The sequence below is a fragment of the Varanus komodoensis genome, unplaced genomic scaffold, assembly GCF_004798865.1.
Source record: "Varanus komodoensis strain SLA01 unplaced genomic scaffold, ASM479886v1 scaffold6_4, whole genome shotgun sequence".
NCBI classification, from domain to species: Eukaryota; Metazoa; Chordata; class Lepidosauria; order Squamata; family Varanidae; genus Varanus; species Varanus komodoensis.
The window spans coordinates 7,475,833-7,495,306 of NW_025336347.1; the positions used below are offsets into that span (position 1 = coordinate 7,475,833).

The 19,474-nt window shown below is 42.8% G+C and overlaps 1 protein-coding gene across 4 annotated transcripts in view; it reads right to left on the minus strand.

Annotated features, from left to right (window-relative positions):
- Positions 1–9,973: 9,973 nt before the first annotated feature.
- GXYLT2 (glucoside xylosyltransferase 2) overlaps positions 9,974–19,474 on the minus strand; it is a 30,112-nt gene continuing 20,611 nt past the window's right edge. For all 4 annotated transcript variants that reach the window (XM_044452030.1, XM_044452029.1, XM_044452031.1 and 1 more), the window contains 4 exons: positions 18,216–18,467; positions 16,899–17,022; positions 16,075–16,247; positions 9,974–15,043 (listed from right to left, as the gene is read on the minus strand). In XM_044452030.1, coding sequence (XP_044307965.1) covers positions 14,861–15,043; positions 16,075–16,247; positions 16,899–17,022; positions 18,216–18,467 — 732 coding nt within the window. In that variant the 3' untranslated portion in view covers positions 9,974–14,860. The remainder of the gene's footprint in view (positions 15,044–16,074; positions 16,248–16,898; positions 17,023–18,215; positions 18,468–19,474) is intronic.

The following is a 19,474-nucleotide window of genomic DNA, read 5'->3' on the forward strand; positions in this document are numbered from 1 at the left end:
GCTTAGGGGGCACACCTTGATGATTGCCTGTCCCAGAAGCGTTTCCTTTTGTGTTGTCACTCAACCCTATTGTTTTACCCTCTTGTGCCTCCAGCAAACTGATCCCCATCCCTTGTCCAACTGCTGTTTGTAACTGATAGGTTGGGAAAGCATCTTGCCCAGACTCACCTTTGGTAAACCCCCTCGGAGGCTACCTACATGCTGCGTGTATTCCCTGCATGTCTGAATGAACAGTAATTTTGACTGCACACTCTGAGCATACCTGCTCTCTCTAGTTTTACTGTCACTCTCTCCACCTGAACTGTAGCAGAAGAGGCAACAGCTTTCTATAATTCCTTCTGTTGTCTCCCTTCACCTTTCCATGTCTCTGACTTAGAATTGTTTGTCTATTGCAACATTTAAAAATCACACACTAGCTAAAGTTCTCTGAGCAAAGTACAAATTAAAAATGCAAAATACAAGACAGTTTCAGATAGATAATAGTAAGATAAATCTAGCAGCAGCACATTATGAAACCAGTAAAGCCAGCAGCAGGATAAAAGTGTGCAAAGCACGACCTCCTAGTCATGTGAAAAGAAAGGAAACCTCGACTTGCAATTTGCAAGGTACAGGCATGTTTGTTTGTGGGTGAAACCAATCCACTGTTGCAGCAAACTACTTTTGCTGTCATCATTTTACTCTGTTTCAGTAACTTTCCATGAGCCACATTTGGAAAGTAAGCATAACTGATCTTATCAAGTGTACTTAACTCAAATTCATCACCACAGCCTGTAGTTTTTGTTAAGAATGTGTCCTGTTCTCAGGCTGACAAAGGGACTTTCCAAAGGTCAGAACATGTGAGATCATTCTACAATTTAGGTCTCATGATGATTCTGCAGCCAGTGCAGCAAACAACTGATTTTTGATCATCCAACGCCACAAGACCACGTGGGATATCCATAGATGGCCAGTTTGCAAACACCTGAATTGGCTTCTTGGCCATACGTAATCGATGCCCAATAACTATTTCTCTAACTTAATTCCCAGCCATCTCTCAGACTGAGTTGCAGCAGTTTTAAGCTATTGACATTAATCCAGGCATTAAAATTCTATTATATGTGTGTAATGATGTATTATGTCCCTAAAAAGCAACACAAAACAAAATATGCTTTCCTCATGTCTTTGCTGAGTCCTGGATATTTCTAGATTTTAAAAACTATTGTTGTTATGCTTGTATTATATGTATTTGAGATTGGTTTTTTAGTTTAATCTTTGGAATTCATAGTAAGCAACACTTCTACTTCTGGATTATTTCCTTTGATGCTTTGTTTGCAGCAATCCCGATAAATACCAGAGCTATCAGCACTAGAAATTATTTATCAGTCCTTACACAAAAATAAAAGAAAAACAGTGTTCTATCATCATCTGTAGGTCATAAGATTATTTGGGGTCCCGACTCCAAAATCCTGCAAGCTCAGAGCAGGGACTCTGCAGGCCAAGTCTGCATCCCTGTCCCAGGCAGCCCAGGAAGAATGGCGCTGGCTGCCCGCTCTCGGCTCACAACTGAGGCTTGGAGGAGGAGAAAGGGCTGTGCTGGGGAGGAAGTTGGAGTCCGGGATATATACCATTTCCTGTTGGTGTCCAAGCCTCTTTTCCTGCCCCCTGCCCCAACTCCTGGCGCGCTGTCTAGATGCCCCCATGCAACCATGTGGGTGCAGTACTGGCAGGAGGGCAGCACTGCTGGAGATGACCACTGCTGCGCCTCCTCCTGGGCATTCCATTCACATCAGCCGCCACGTGCGGAAGCTCACATGTATCAAGAGTACAGGGCACAGGATGGCACCCTTAAAGCAGTATTATTTAGGGACTTAGTGGTCCAAGGACAAAGGGCCACCTAACATTATTTATTTTATTTTATTTTATTTTATTTTATTTTATTTTATTAAAACATTTCTATGCCCTTGCCGAAGCCTCGGGGTGGCGCACAGCACAAATAAAATACAATAAAATACAAACATGACAATATAAAATTAACAATATAAAATAAATAACAATATAAAAGAAGTTGCCCTGGCCAGATAATTATCTAGCTAAGCCTTATTTTTGCATGAAGTTGCTTGCTGCAAACCTCGCTGCGTGTTCTTCTCCCATCTACTGCAATCCCTTCCGTCCTGAGTCTGAACAGTACTGGCAATCGTTGCTACATGCCCACATAGATTCTTGCCACTGGTTTCAAAAGCTCAGGCATTGTAGCTCTTTATTTAGTCTGAAGATAGAGGGGAGACAAATGCTTGGACTAACCATTGCAGAAGACGCTGCAGGGGCATAAAGGCAAGCCTGTCATGCATCAGAAAGCTCATAATAGGAAAATAGATGTTTGCTAGGCCTGAATGGTGATGCCATCAAATCAGATTTTCAAAGTCAGTGTGATATAGTGGTTACAGTGTTACACTGGGACTCAGAAGTCCCCAGCTGGCCATGATGCTGAATGGGTAACTTTAGATCAGTCACTGATTCAGCCAAACCGACCTTGCAGGGTTGTTGTGAAAATAAAAATGGCATGGAGAAGGATCATGTAAGTCGCCTTGGGTTCCTTGCAGAAAAAAACTGGGCTATAAATTAGATATGGGGGAGAGAGGGAGAGAGAGCACTGCAAAGTATCACACATCACATAAAGGCAAGCTTGTCATGCATCAGAAAGGCTCCAGGAGCGGCTTCTGCTGTTACTAAAGAAATGTACAGTCCCCTACTTAGATTGTTCTGAGTGGTTTGGCCTTGTGCCAGCCTGCTGGAAGTGTTGGACTGTAGCTCCCATCATCCCCGGCCATGCTGGGAATTCTAACCCAACACAGCTGGAGGGTGCTAGGTTGGAAAACGCTTCTCTGTGCAATTCCTAGGGCCATTTGCGGGGGTTAGCTTTCAGATGAAAAGTCACAGCTATCTCAGGCATAGCCTGATTCACTTCTTTTATTCTCCCCTGGCTTTTTCATGCTGTGTTTCCCAACCATGTCAGGGAAACCAACAGAACTTTTCAGATACGTGGACCATAATGATAGATGCAAGCGTATAGATCAGCAGTATTCAGACTGTGTTCGCCGGAACCCCAGAGTTCCCTGAGAATCATCCAAGGTTCCCGAGACAATTATCCAGGCTTGCTGCTATGATTATAGTGAAATTGTAACATCTTCATTCCTTTGTTTCATTTAAAAGAAAGAAGTCTGTGACGAGGTAAGGTCTTCATTTTAATTCAAGCCTTTGCACACATACCCTTAAACGCAGATTGATTCATTTAAAGCCAGAGTGGTTTCATTTAAGAGGATTCAGATTGCAAGGAATAATGATCATGCAAGCTCTATAAAGGAATAAGATGAAGTGCACTTGCAACTGTCATCAAGAACACCAAATTTTGATTTTCCTTGTGGCAAAAAACAAGCACATCCAAGCCATTAAAATGAATTTTTCATATTATTTGTTAGTGATGTTATACTAAAATTGAGTATGCCTTCAGTAAATTTAATATTATTTAGTTACTAAGTAACAAATGGACTTTTAATACATTTACAAATTGTTTAAATTGTATGAGATACATTATTGCAACATTAATTGTGACATGTTGTTCAAATGAAATGTATTACATGAAACATTTTATTTATTTATTTATTTATTACGTTTGTATAGTGCCCCATTGCCCATAGTTTACAGATAAATGACTTTACAGATATTAAAAAGTTCTGCAATGATTTTTCCCATTGAGAAGGATTCTTCAGGTATCTCAAGTCTGAAGACCACTGGTAAAGATTAATGAGAGATGGCTCCTGTAAGTTGCTGGCATTCATCCCTGTATACCAGTGGTAGTCAGAAAACAGATCTCCAAATGTGTTGGACTACACTGCCCAGCATTCTTGATCAAAGCAGTTCCACCAGCAGAGGCATCTAAAGCACCATCTGTTTCAGTTTTATTGGATGAACTTCAGTTATTGAGATCTTCCCATCATAAAATATAGAACCAGAGCAAGTCAGAAGGGGCTTCCCAGGCCATCTAGTCTGACCCCTGGCTCGAGCCGGCTCTGCTCACGACATGCCCACCATGTGCACGTTCAGCCTATCCTTGAACACCTGCACTGATGGGGCCTCAACGACCTCTCGTGGAAGCCCATTCCACACCCTCGGGGTCCTGACTGTCAGGAAGTGCTTCCTGGCATCCAAAGGGAACCTTGGCTCCCTCAGCTTTGTTTTGTTGGAGCACGTCCTGCCTTCCTCTGCAGGGGAGAACAGGTCTCTACCCACCTCAATGTGACACCCCCTCACATACTGTATGTCGCCAACAGATCCCCTCGGAGTCTCCACTTCTCCAGGCTGAAAAGACCCAGCTCCCTCAGTCTTGCCTCATACGGCTTTCCCTGCAATCTGGCCACCATCCTTGTGGCCCTACGCTGCACTGACTCTAACCTGGCTATATCCTTCCTGTGGTGGAGGGCCCAGAACTGAGCACAGTACTCCAGTTGCGGGCGCACCAGAGTCGTATAGAGTGGTAGGAATACCTCTCTTGATCTAGAAGCCACACTTCTGGCTATGCAACCAAGGGTGGCGTTTGCCCTTTTGACAGCTGCATTACATGACATTACAAGAACTAAGGAAAGGATTTGTACTTGGGTCCAGGAGGCTGTAAATGCCTCCTTGCGAGAAGGAGTGGTGCCAGGCTGTAACTAAGCCATTGCTGAAAAAGCTAACCTGGACCCGGAGGATGTTAACAAGCATAGGCAGTAGCACACATCCCCTTCCTAGGCAAAGTGCATGAGCAGGGGGTGACTGAACAGCTCCAGGCACTCTTGAATGAAATGGATTATCTAGATCCATTTCAATTAGACTTCGGACCTGCTTTTGGAACCAAAACAGCTTTGGACTCCCTGTGGGGTGACCTTTGCCAGGAGAAAGTTGGTGAGGAGTGCAGCCCTGTTGATTCTCCTGGACCTCTCAGCAGCTTTTGAGGCCATCAGCCATGGTGCCCTTCTGGATCAAGCATTGCATTGCAGTGGTTCTGCTCCTACGTGGTCAGCTGATTCCAGAAACTGGGGTTTGGGAGTGCCATAGCAGTGAAGGTTCCATTGTACTTTATTGTACTTCCATTGTACTTTATTTCACATCCTCATGAAATTGCTGGGGTAGGTTATCTGGAGGGGTGGGCACCATCAATATGCAGATGACACTCAGTGCCACCTCTCTTGTTCATCGAACCCGGGTGAGGCAGTGGCCGCTCGGTCAATGTCTGAGTGTGGCAATGGACTGGACGAGGGCCAACAAACTGAGAGTCCATCCAGACAAGACGGAGGTGCTGTTCATGGTCTGTCCAGTTGGGTGATACTCAACCTATTCTGGATGGGGTTGCACTCCCCCTAAAGGACAAGGTTTGTAGTTTGGTTTGGTGACATCCGTTGAGGCGGGCACTCAGAAAGGACAGCGAAGCGGGGCTGGCATAGCCAGAAGATGATAGGAGATTCATAGCCAAATAGCAGCAGCAATAAAATGGAAGGAAGGAGAGCAGGTTTTGGCCACTGGTTCTGGACCTAGAAGTTCCATCTATTGATATAGAAAAGAATAGCTCATAATAGGAAAATAGATGTTTGCTAGGCCTGAATGGTGATGCCATCAAATCAGATTTTCAAAGCCAGTGTGATATAGTGGTTACAGTGTTACACTGGGACTCAGAAGTCCCCAGTTGGCCATGATGCTGAATGGGTAACTTTAGATCAGTCACTGACTCAGCCAAACTGACCTTACAGGGTTGTTGTGAAAATAAAAAATGGCATGGAGAAGGATCGTGTAAGTCACCTTGGGTTCCTTGCAGGAAAAAACTGGGCTATAAATTAGATATGGGGGAGAGAGGGAGAGAGAGCACTGCAAAGTATCACACTTCTAGCTGCACCCTTCCCCTGTGTTGTCCACCCAACCTTGGTTGGCATTGACACTGTCATGTTTCCCTTTATGCGCCTTTTTTCTAAGCTGAACAGTCCCAGTTGTCATAGCCGCTACTCAGAAGGGAGCTGCCCCAGCCCTGTGATCATTTTCGTTGCCCTTCTCTGTACTTTTTCCAACTGAATAATGTCTGCTTTAGGTGAGATGACCAGAACTGGACACAATATTCCAAGTGGATGCAATGTTATATATCAGATAATAGAATTATATTATGGACTATAATTAGACCTCATTCCTCCAAAGTTCCTTTGCTCTGCTTTTCAGTTCCAGAAGGATGCTCATTCACCTGCAAACTGAAGCCAGAGATTGCTTTATACTGCAGTTATTATGATGTGCGGAGTAGGATTAGGTTCTTTTAGTTAAAGTGTAAAATGAAGAGATCACTTAAAAGAACCTGGAAATGTATCTATCCTAGGTTTACCTTTGATCTTCTGAAGCAGCCATTGTATTCACAACCACAGGGCTCTTCATTTTCTCTAGTACTTAATGGAATAGCCCAAGAGGACTAGTAACACTGCTGTGCACACCTCAGTTGGCCAGCTGGCAGGCCAGCCGACCACCTAGGCTGTAACTGAGGCCTGATTTCTCACTGGGCCGGTTTGCATACGATGGCAACCCATCCTGGTGATTTACTCATGATGGTTTGCTGATCGGTCTGTTGTGAGCGCTTTGTTCTCTCCCTGCTTCTTCCTGGCAGTATCCCAGTGGATACTGCAGTGAGGAATGGATCTTGTCTCTCTGACAGCCAGGACTGCAAGCCAATTTCCACTAGCTGTGGCTGCCAGAGGATCCCCGTTGCACAAGCAGAGCTCATGCCCTGAAGAACAGGGCGGTGAACTTCCATGCTCGGCTGAGGGAACAGGCAGCACGCAGCCCCCTGCCTGCGGTCCGTGTAAGGCTGAAGGCTGACCCTGGCACAAGCCCCGTTTGGCCACAGGAACAAAGAAGAGTAGTACTTTAAGGCATCTTCTTTATCCCTGCTTTGCAGGCAGGGCTTGCATCCTGAAACGCAATGGTGAGAACGGAGGGTTTCCCTGAGCTCTGCTTCATACGACTGGCCCCAGCTTGGAGAGGTCATCCCCACACACCGCTCAAGGGGTTCCTCTTAAGCAGGAGGTGGGGAAGGCCGAGCTGCTCTGCAGGAAGCAGAAGGGGGGCTGCTCTGTGCAGCTGCCTGTACTCAGGGTAGCAGTGTGGAGCAGATGGGACACCTCCACCTCTAGACAAGGCTCTCAAGCAACAGGCTAGGATGGGTGACACTTCCACCCTGAGGCCCGAGCCTGAGCAGCAGGGGGACAGAGCAGGGACAGAGGAAGCCTCTGACAGCTGCCACCCAAATCGTGGGTTACGGCACAGTCATTAATGGTGAGATTCAGGCTGGCTGTTTAAGTTATCCTCCCACTGCCAGCACATGTGATACAGCAGTGCTAGTTATGCTGCTGATGTGACTTTAAAAACAACCACCACCACCCGAAGTTTTGAAGCTGAGGTCTAAGGAACTGTCTGCCACATTTACAATAAGATTCCAAATTAGACCTCACTGCTAGGAAATACTGCCTCGGCTATACAACTTTTAACTACTGCAACCAGAATAGACAGGAATAGGGTTGGAAAACTCCCTAAACTTTCTAATAAGAAGGAATAGATGCTGCACACCTAGGATTTCAGAAACTTCTAGCGAAAATTTATCTTGGTAAACATACAATAGGAGCCTAAAATGTTATGTATAACTTGGTTAAATTTAAAAGTATAGTTTATTCAAACAATAATTACAAATTTAGAAACTGGGTTACTTTTGCATGTGTAATCTTATGATAATTTTATTAGCAAACCAAGTTATGTGTACACATCTTATGTTCCTAAAGCAAGGCCCCTCAATCCGGTGCTCTCCAGATGTTTTGGACCACAGTCGCACTGTTAGCCATGCTGGCTGGAACTGATGTCTACAACACGGGAAGACTATCAGGCTGGGGGAAGGCTTTTGTAAAGTAATAAAATGACTTTAGAGTTACAACAAGGGCTTTTAAAAATTGCCTATTTTTCCTATTTTCTCACCAAATTCACTTCCGCACACAAGTGCCTGGAAAAAAATGCAGTTTTCTTCCCTATGGTTTCAATAATTTTCAGTTTTCTACTTCACATAGATTACATTATGTACTTCCATAGCATATATTTTAGGCAGTATCAATTAAAATCAACAAGGAGTCCCTAATGAAGTCCCCCTTTAAAGGATATATAAGGACATACCAATTTCTGGTTAGGGCAAATGTATGTTTTTGTATATATGCCACTGGATTGTCAAATAATCAGACAAGGACTTTTAATTTTTTCCAGAAAACAGTCTCTGCAAATATAAAATCTGCTCAAATGTTCATTTATTTACACAGTAAGCCTAATATTATGAGGAAAAAAACCCCTGTGATATGCACTGTGGTTGCCTCCTTAGGAGCTATGAACATTTTGGAGAACTTGTCAAATAGAACAACAAGACACTTAAGTGACATGACATTGATTGGAACCCCTCACTGACATATTGACACTTAAGAATCTACATATAGCTGAAGCAATTTCCATTTTTTGCTTGCATTAAAATCTCTAGCACTATCACCTTTATAGCAAAATAGGACCAGATCCTTAGGGTAGCATCCAAGATGGCTGCCTGTAACTCTCCAAATTCAGGGGATTGTGGGCATCCAAAAGAGTGCAGGATGAGCAAGAAGCAAGGACCTCCTTTGCAAAAGACACAGATGGCCAGTTTCAGCTCTGTATGTTTTCCTCTTGCTTGTGAAGATGACTGGTTGAAACACCACTGGAATTCCTGTTCTCCATGCCCCATATATAATCTTGAATGTTTCAGTTTTTGCCAGTAAATATATTTGAGGAAATGCTTCAAAGAAACTTGCTTCCAAGTCATTAGATTCTATAAGACTTCCAAAGTGTATTACTATGCCTTTTTGATGTTTTTATGTAGTGTTTAGGATCTAAGAGTAAAAAACAACATAAAAGAATGGTGTTTCACATCAGGAAAAATGCAGAGATGTGAGTTCTTGCTCAGCAAACTTGCATGAACTAGCATTTTGGGATTTGGAATCCAGCAAGATTGTAGATTTTAAGCTGATGTGCTAAACCAATTTGACTATGGGAGAAATACCATCAAAGTCAACATAACTACGTATTTGACAGGTGGTATATTTTCTCTTCACAGCGTCTCTTTAAGGCTCCATTGGTCCTTCCCAAAATCTCGTAATTTTGTATTATTTGTGCTCAGCATCAAGCAATCTCTGAAATCAAGTATCCTTGCACCCTGATACTATATGGTTAGCCACATTCAAAATCAATGTCTAACTATGCGCAAGATCAGCCTACAATGATGCATGGCACTGGATGAATTCGTATAAATTTTCAGATGCAATGCTTAGGGTCAGGACTTTTATGATTTCCCCAAAGCTATGATGGCCAGTCCGCTTTACTTCTGCCGCATGCTGGTTGAGTTCATCTTTCTTACAGTTGGAAGTGTGAAGTTCTCATCATATACCTGGGAGCTGTACCAAGTCAGATCATTGTTCAGTCCAGCCCAGTGCGATCCACTCAGAGTGGAAGGAAGTCCCCAGGGTGGCACGTGAGATGCTTTCAACAGGAGATGCCAGGGATTGATCCAGGAACTTTTTACATGTAAGCAATGGCTCAGCACTGAAGCGACTCCTCAACTGAGCATCCGTGTTCATTCACTGACTCATTCAGTGACTACACAGATAGCCCAGTGCACCACACTGGCTAAGAGGCAGGTAGGGGACTAAGTGACCAGTGTGTGTCTCCACCACTGGATGGTCCACAACCAGGTTCAACTAGTTGGAAAAATTTCTGCATGCCCTGATCTGGTGACCTCACTTTGCATTGCTTTTTCATTATTCTGATCTCATTTCTTCCTTCTAAATCATTACAGTGGAAAATACTCTTGTGGTGATCTTACACTAGCTCAGAACATAATACCACATATGGAAGAGGAAGATGACAGAAAAGCTTGTTTACCACCAGTATTTTATAGGTGATATCTAATTATAAAGAACTCAGTTTGGAGAAGACATATATATGTTGAAAAGCAAACTGGTGTTAAAAATAAAATGTGATACAGTCCTGAAAGCATAAATTACTATGCTACACAGGCAAAGCATTTAAAAGTAGATATATTTATATAATTGTTTAAAAATTTCTTTAAAACCTTTACAGTTTCTCCTCCAACAATACACACATACAATACTACAATGCACACTGAAAAAATTCTTTCATAATTCCATTAATATTGTACAGAAAAGTTTTAATGTTAAACAAAATCCTTCATCAGATAGAAGCACTGAAGAAAATGTTGCCACATATTTGTTTCAAATTCCCAAACACACAACATTGCTCACATCTGTAAACATATCAAGCAATAAGAGATCATGCTTTCTTCTACAACAAAGTTCAGTCCTTCGCTTCCTTCATTATGTAGGAACCCACATCCTTTAGTTTACTGTAACAATATAACTGGAACACAACTTCTGCATAGGAGCTTTGAATACATAAAAAGGATTACAGGCTTGAAACTGGAAACAGAAGGTAGGTGACTGGCATCCATTGTTTGATTACAAAGAAGTGTGACACGTCCTCATCTCCAAGCATTGGGCTCTGTTTACTAGAAAAATGCTCAAATTCTGCTCATCTGCAGAATAGTCAGCAACACCAATTTTAGAGTTCCCTCTGTGCAGACACTGGAGAACACCCAAGTTCAATGCAGAGCTTTCTACTGAGGCATGGGCATGCTCTTGGGTGTCATCCAGACATCTTATGACATATAATAGAAATGGAAACATCTGTCTCAGAAGCACTTTGGCTTCCTCCATGACTTGACTTGACTTTCTGATACTTGTCAAAGAACTCCATCCACTAGCATCTGAAAGAAAAGTGAATCTTCCTACCCACTGTTAGTGCAGATAAATCTAAACTCTTACACTGTAAGTGCAGATCATGAGTGATTTAATTTTTTAAGGTGCAAATAAGGAAGTAGTTCAAGTTTTGTGGCCTCCAGAAATCATACTGAACCACAAAGAGGGATGTGGTAAGGTGAACACAGAGTTTGCCTTTATTCTTCTAGTATCACTGGCCTGATACACTTTCCTAACATGTGTTCAGTTAACTTTTTGTCTTGTGGCACCTACACATGTAAGCAGTGTGTTTTTTCATGTGTTCTTAAAGGCTTTCTAATCCATTTACTGTCCCTTAGGAAACGTTGAAACACGTCACAGGCCCATCTTCAGGTATCAATAAAGCAACCACAAAGGTTCTGCTCCATCTGCCTGGAAAATTTCCATACTACATTTTGGCAGGTGGGCCCTAGTTTTTGTTTAGTTACCAGACTATTCTGCATGCGCATATAACTGTGCCGAGGCAGAGAGAAGGTCTATGGTGCGGCATTCCTCACGAGGGTGCGTGGCAATGAGAGCGATGCAGTGGCCAATTAAATTCTGCTCACTGCACAGATACTATTAAAGGCAAGGAACTGTAACCCAGACAGATTTTTTTCCCCGAAATGGCAGCAGATATTCTGTTCCTAGGATTTCACAGGTGAAACAACCAGACATTCTGTATCATTTTCATTCAAGAAGGAAATTATTAGTGAGCAGTGCAGCTGCTCCAATACACTGGACTCATTCCAGAAAAGGAGCTGGTTAATCTGTTGCTGCAAAGATGACAAAGGATACAGTCCTTCACAGAACTAAGTATACTTAAACCTGTCGAGATTAATGGATTTAAGGACACTTAACACTGTGATGCATCACGACCAAAGAGTTTCACGTCACCTTAAGAAGCTAAGGAGACTTTAGAGGCAAGAGTCTCTTGTTTCTTCGCAAACAGTCCTATACAATCCTATCCACTCATGTCAAGAAAATAGCACCAACAGGGGCTGTTATGCTCATTGGCTGGGTAAACATTTGCGGTGAGAAAATGTCCTCTTTTCTGTCCCACAGGAGGTAATAAATTGAAATTACAGATTATACTTCTTGGCAGAAACACTGGTCAGGCAGTATACTGGTACTGCTGCTTGTTCTGTTATCACTGGTGATATTTTGGTGCAGCTGTCTCCAACATGAAAAATAACTCTCATCATCCCCAGCCACCAGGGGCACAGGGAATGATAGGGGCAGTAGTACAAGAGGTCAGGAGAAAAACGGTTTGGAAACGGCTATTTTAGTGCCTTTGGTCCCTAAATTCTCCCCCAATACACGACTTAGCATCTGCTAGTATTGACAGTTGTGCTTTGTAAGTTCCCACATCAGAGACTTACCAAGACTAGGGGTACTTTAACTCAAATGCCTGTATGAGCCCCTGAAAATTAGTTGCTCACCTCCTCCAGTTCAGAAGAAGCTCTTGCAAATGTAACTTTCACCCCTGCATTAAGATGTGCACAGTCTATCTGGAGTTACCTTTTTGCATTATTTTGGCAATTTTCATACACACAACACTTTGCATATGGGAAGGAAATGTGCAGATCTACTCTGCTAAGTCTGCAGAGGATTCTTTTATAACTCATGCACAAGACGTTCCAAAACAGAGTTCTGTGCATGCAAAATGGAAAAGTGGATTTGATCCTTTTTAAAAAGAAAACAAATGTAGCAGAGTCCCATCGGAAGCTTGGTACATGAAAGACGATTAAATTCAGGCTGGTATATAATGCATGTCTGAAGACAAACATATTTCATGTGGGTTTTTTTTTGGTTTTGGCCTGTCAGAAGTGAGAAGTTCAGGCAGGTGGTCTCAGCCTCTGTGTTCTTCCTGGCACAGCATGGTCATTCTATGTCGGGCAGCTACTGCTACTTGGTGGTGGTGGGAGAAAAAGGTTTAAACTGCTTTCAGTTTAAAAGTGCATCTCATTCACGCTATATGGTCTTAGTTCAGGAAATGATTTGATAAGAAATGGGAAGAGGATGGTAAGCATTTGCCATAAATGCCACAGCTCATAGCCATCATTTTCAAAATGGCAAAAAAGATGATGTTGCATTTTTGATCCAATGTCCGAAGTGCACTGAAATAATGGCATAAATATCCCTCTGTAAGATTATTTTAAACAAAATTTTAACAAAAATAGTAAAAACATAGCCATAGACAGAGCACCATGCAGAACATAATTTCAGAAGGAAATTCTGTAGATATGAAATCTACTGTAGATTTCAGCCACTGTGGCCTAGCCTAATGTGTCTCCCACCCTGCATCCATTTCCTTTCACAACCTATTCCCCAAGAACATTCCCTCGGTGAACTACGTGGAATTGCAGAAGCATAATAACTGAACATGAGCACTTAGCCAAATTTGCACATAATGGCAATCCATGAATGACCAAACACATTGCCTCCCCTGCATGGATGACTTTGCATCAGCTTGCCAAAACTACCCAAGATGCCCCTGTTCTGGGGTTGCTGGTTGTGCCATCCAAGCCTGGCACTCAAGATGGGAAATGAGCCCTTGTTTCTTGATGGGCACTTCTAGGCTTCAACAAGCCAATGCAAAACAGACATAAGAAGTAGGAGGGAGACAGTTGTGCACTCCTTACAGCCTCATTGATTCAATGATATTTTTTTTACCCATGAATGGCTGATATGCACCAATCAGGTCTTTTCTTAGGCAGTTCCACTTCACTCCAATGGGACTTACAGGGACATCCCAGTGGAATTACAAGCTCCTGTGTGCACCTGGACAGCAGCAGCAGATGCAGCCGCGACAGCACCCTTGTTGCCAGGAAGATGACAGTCAGCCTGGTCTCCACGTGGCAGCGCAATGCAGCCATGCTGAAATTCCCTCAGTGTTGCCTTTGTCCCACAGCAAGGAGCTCATTTCCAGATTATCTATCCCCGTAGTAGTATTCCTGCTGGAAACCAGTTTTCCTGTGGCTGGCTCAGGGGCTACTCTGCAAGCTTGCAAATGTTTGAACCACACAGGCACTTGCCCAGATGCTAGTCCCAAGTTCCAACATACTATGAATGTTTAGAACGTAAACAGAACAACAAGGATGCATTCAATGAGGAGTTAAGCATTGCCCTTCTCAGCCATTTAAGACTTAAGTGACACCTGAAAGCATAATCAGCACCATCATTTTCAAGTGCAAAGAATGACTTTGAAGACAAGACAGGAATTCCTTCTCATAGGATTACACAGCAAAACGCAGAGTTCATACAATATCTGCTGCTACTCACTTCAAGCCACTTGCTTTCCTGGGCAGCTGAAACTTAAAAATAATGGCCTAATGTACCAAATACCATCTCTCTTTACCCTGAAAGGTCCTTTAGATCAATGAGAGTTGTCCAGCCTCTGGGTCCTGTGATCTCTCAACAAGGGAACAGGATTCAAATAACCTCTCACAATCATTTCGAAAGAATTCTGATTGCACTTTAAAAATGTTTAAGCTGTTCAATCATAGCCTCTTTCATTACCACCACACTCATAGGACAATCGACTGTGCTTCCAGTGGGACCCACTGCTAGTAGCACAGGGAGACAATGGTTCTTAAAGCAATCGGAAACAGCTTGTCCCTCTGCTGACACATCTTGGTCTGGGAAAAAACATTGCTTTGGAAAGTGTTAGCTCTCTTGTTGAGCTGGGGGAGGGCCCTGCTGGAGCAACGGAATGCCAATGAAGTTTGTGTACACTGTTAGATCAGACCACAGCAAGAACAACCTGGCAGTTTGGTTTAATCTGCAGCTGTCCATACAATCCTAGCTATGTCTACTCAGAAGTAAGTTCCATTTAGTTCAGTGCGGCTTCTTTGCTGCTAAATGTGTACAGGACAGCATCTTAAAACAGTCAAACTTCCTTTTGTTAATATGCCCGAAGAGGACAAGATAGAAAGATGAAAACCAGTCAAAAGATATTGCTCTGATTATAATCTGAAGTTGGCCCCAATGTTGACAATCACCCGACTTTCATACTCTTTCTTCACAGTTCTCTCAATCTGTTTCAGAAAAACCTGTGGAATTCTCCCACATAAAGTATGCACCGTATCGAGGAATTTTGTCTGGAGAGGGTAGAACATTGATTGGAAGAGATTGTCTTCAAAGGAAAACTAAGGAGGAAAAGGGACAGAGAGAGAGAGACTGTCCATTATATTTGTTGTTGATACGAGCCCACAGCCATCCTTTTTTTTCAAAGCATCGAGCCTTCCACAGTCACACCTGCAGCACGCAGGGGCAGATCAGTGCCAATATAGTCAGCTGATGTGCCTGTTTCCTCTGCAGAGTTACTTTCTCCTAACTGGAAAACCTTAGACTGAATTGCAATGCTGGCCCAGCCAACCTGGACTCGTTTGACCAGCAGTGTCTCTACCAGATCCTAGGCAAGGGCTTTTAGCACATTTAGCATCTCAGATACTAGACTGGAGATGGGATGGCCCATGGAAAAAGAAAATGGGGGAAACTCAAAAAAGTCTTATATGTCCTTGCAGAAAAGTGTGCTTTCTGTCTAATTGTGGGGGAGGGAGATTTTTCTGGAGTTCTTCCAGGCTTTCACATCTTTGTATTAGATTATATGCCCAAAATGCACACTTCCATGAAATTATGGCCTGTTTCCTGTGTTCAATATTAGCCTGATTTTCTGTCCCGAATCTACTGATTGTCAATACCCTGCAACACTCATCTCTCTTTCCCTTCTACTACAACAGTATTTTAACATTAGGGCTGCATGGTACCACCTCAGGCAAGCTGCATTTGGAGACTGAACTGAGTTTGGGTGCTGTGAACTGGGTTGGCAAGTTGGAGCTCGTCAAGCCACAGGGTTGTACTGCAGCTAGAACTATCCCAAGTCCTGGGAGAGCCCATTCAGTGTGATACTTAGAGTGTCACACGAGGAATAGAGGAACTCAGGTTCAGATCCGCATTTTGCCATGAAGGCGACTGGGTGACCTTGAGCCAGTCACTCTCTTTCAGCCTAACCTAGCACAGGGAGTTGTGATCTTAACCGATTGTGAGGTTAACAGAACATGTAGGCTGCCTGGAGATTCTTGGAGGGAATATGGATGGAAAAGTAATCAATAGACTGATGCATAGGACCCATGATAGCCCCACGCAGGGCTTTGTCCTTTGACACAGCAATACTTACGTCACGTATCACTTCATAGAGTGCTTTAAAGGTGGGCTGCTTATCATCATGGTAGACACCCCTGTTCCCATGGAGAATGGATATGCCGTCTTCCTCTGCTCCTTTGCAATTACTGCCATACATGCAGTGATCTGGCCGGTAGTTCCATTGGCAGGGAAACAGGTAGAGACATTCTAGGAAACCCAGTTAAGGGGGGAAATGATTTCACACAGCACAAAGCATTTGCTATCCATCTAGGCACTGGCACTAACCTCAAAACCTGCACATATAATCAGAAATCTGCAAAAGATAAACTATACAAATTAGAGGCAGATGTGTGTATATTTCATTCCAATAATTTTACTGGTTACAAGATTTGAGGTTATGGCTTGGGGGAAAAGGAGGAATAGAAGGGTTATCAGATTAGGGCAATTTTTGAACAACTGGTTAGGAAATGCCAGCTTTAAGCAATACTCATTTATTCCGGTTTGTTTCCTAAACCAGCTCCCCCAGTTTGGGTTCCACCAGATGTTACGGACTAAGTCTCCTATCAGCCTAAGTCAGCGTAGCTACAGCCACAAAAATGAGCAATAAAAAGCCCTCTGCTTCATTTGTCAGTGGACCCTCAGTCATGGAAGCCAACAGCTTCACAGATGGTTCCTGCTTAAGTGGTAATCTATTATCATCTTTAGCACTGGAAGTTCAAGAAGACATTTCAAAAATGGGAGTGTAAGCCATTGCTTCTTTACCAATATCCAAAGGAGACACATAAAAAGAATAGAAAATATTATAGAATATGAACATGCATGCATCATACACGAATGTATCGTTTGTGCACTATGTACCTGGATTAAAGTAGAAAATAATATTGAGCAAGTCCTGGTCTCCCCATGTAATGTAGTTTTTGTACTTTTGATATAAAGGGTACAGCATCTCTTCCCATGTCAAGCCTGCTGGTATCATGCTGTTCTGAAAGACAAGAAGAAACAATAAAAAGTTCGTATTAGTAGAATCACAGCGGGAGGAAAGCAAAGCAAAGCGTGTGCATCCCTGCTGGGTTCTTGGAACCAAAGAGCACAGGAAGGAAGGGTTGCTTTGCACAGGATGGTCCTGTGATCACATCCATGCTCAGCTGGAGGCACAGATCCCCACACCTGTCCAGGTAAACTATGAGGGAAATTTGGGCCGTCTGCTTGTGAGCAATGCCTCCATTCTGCTCTAGTCTGATCCACTCTAGCCATCCCACGTTCTACCTTGGCTCTTTTCCCCCAGCCTGTCACATTCTGCCCCTGAACTGTCATTCAGGCTCCATCCCTTCCTGCCAGAACCTGGCTCAGTTCCCTCCTGCAGGACGGGACATAGCTCTGTGGCAGAGCTCAGGTTTCATACGCATATCTGACAGGACACTGGTAGATGGTCATCCGTACAGTTGAATCTTTGGTAAACATTCTTCAAATGATTGTGATACCTTGAATTGTTCGTGTTTTACCAGCCAGGTATTTTATAAACATGAAATAGGTTATTTTCTAAATTCCTCTGGGCCCCACTCTGCCATGAATATACTTGAAAAGTTGCGCCTTTCAATTAAAGAGGATGGATTTACCTTCCCTGATCTCCTTCTATATTATCAGGTCAGTTTCCTGACTTGTATTGAATGTTGGTCTTTTCCACTCAGATTAGGCTTTTTTGCCCTGGTCAGCTTTGCAATCTTCACAGTTGGATCATCTACACAAATGGATTGCACTGGATTCTCAATATACCAAAACAAAAAGAGAGCCTCCTATAATTGAGGCTCTCAGAGTTGCATGACACACAGTTTCACATTAACTGCAGTCTGATTTTTTTTATTTTTTGGCACGCAGCATTAACTCTGTGGGGAAACCCAGATTTAAGTGTTGGCAAGACGTATTTATTTGGCAGGCTGACAGGATGATTTTTACTTTGGATCAATTTGTAAGTCCCAATGATAACTTTCTGCCACTCTCTGTTCTGCATGCTAAACATGATTTGCCAGTTATGGTTGAATGGCAGTGCATACAACTGAAACATCTGTTAAAATCTAGGTTTGCTGCTTTTACATCTTCACAACCCCATTGTTATTGATTATAGGCTGAACAGCATGTGCAAGGTGTTTATTTCCAAAAACAAATTTAAAAACTTACCTTGAACTGGGTACTTCTTATCCGAGTTAAATTCATCAGCATGACCCCAGAATTGACCCCAGTTGTTCCATAATATGGGTGGCGAGCAAACCGGCTGTACCATCCAATCTTTGGTATTTCATGCTCTGGTGCCATTGCAGCCAGCTGTGTGGAGTTGAATGCTCGAAGAAAGTTCCAGATGTCATCGATGGGTCTCAAGAAGAGGACATCTGTGTCCACATACAGAAGGGAATCCACATCTTTTAAAATCATCTTTGGAAATGGCCAGGAGTTGGAATAGAAAGGAAGGAAACATGACACAAAGCAGAAAAATTACAGGCCAAGAACTCTTTTAAATCATGTATACTTGCATGACATAAGACAACATGCAACCTTTGACCAAAAGAAAGCGGTGTGCTGTACAAATATATCAGGGTCTACAAAGCAAAATGACTGCCATGTTATGGAGTCCAAGAAGATGAGCAGAAGTAGGGAAGAAGGGTAGGGTTCCTTTCTACATGGGATAGGGACAACAAGCCTCCTCCAAAAGGAAGCTAATAAGTAACAACAATAAAACCTTTTTTTAAAAAAATCACATCAGTTTTAGTATTAAGTTAAAATTAATTTTTGAAAAATGCTGGAGCACAAGACCAGCAGTGGAAACACACTCATATGACCAAGTCAGGGCCCTGCTCTATTACCTAATGATGAACAAGTGATAGCTCATCATCTACAAGAGTGGAAGCCTGGAAAAGACAATCCTGGGGGTAGAGGCACCATGTGATAAAAAGTTTTCAGGCATCCAGGTGGTCTTTTGAAGATTGTGATCTCACCTTAATCTGATCACATGAATTATCCCTAAAAAGATTGTGGCTAGTTTGCCAGAAGGAGAGTGTTACCAAATAGGTGCAGTCTCATTTCCATTCTTAGCATCTAACATTTGACTCTAAAACCTCAAGTTTTGTCCAGAAAAATGTACTAAGCAGAAGCTTAGACAGCCAAGACAAGAACACAACTCTGTATATTACATGAACTATATTTCCATAGACTACACAACTGTAGGAGTTCCTCTTTGTATTTATGAAAGATCTCAGAAATATGCAAATCTCTACATTGGTCCCTAATATAGTAAAATCATCCACACAAACCTACTGATTGCTTTATCCAGAACCCCAAGAAGAACCATTGGAAAGCCCCCAATAAATGCATCATAGCTACTTAGTCACCCATTCATACCATTAGCATCTCTCAAGAGACCTACATTATTAAAAAGTCCACTT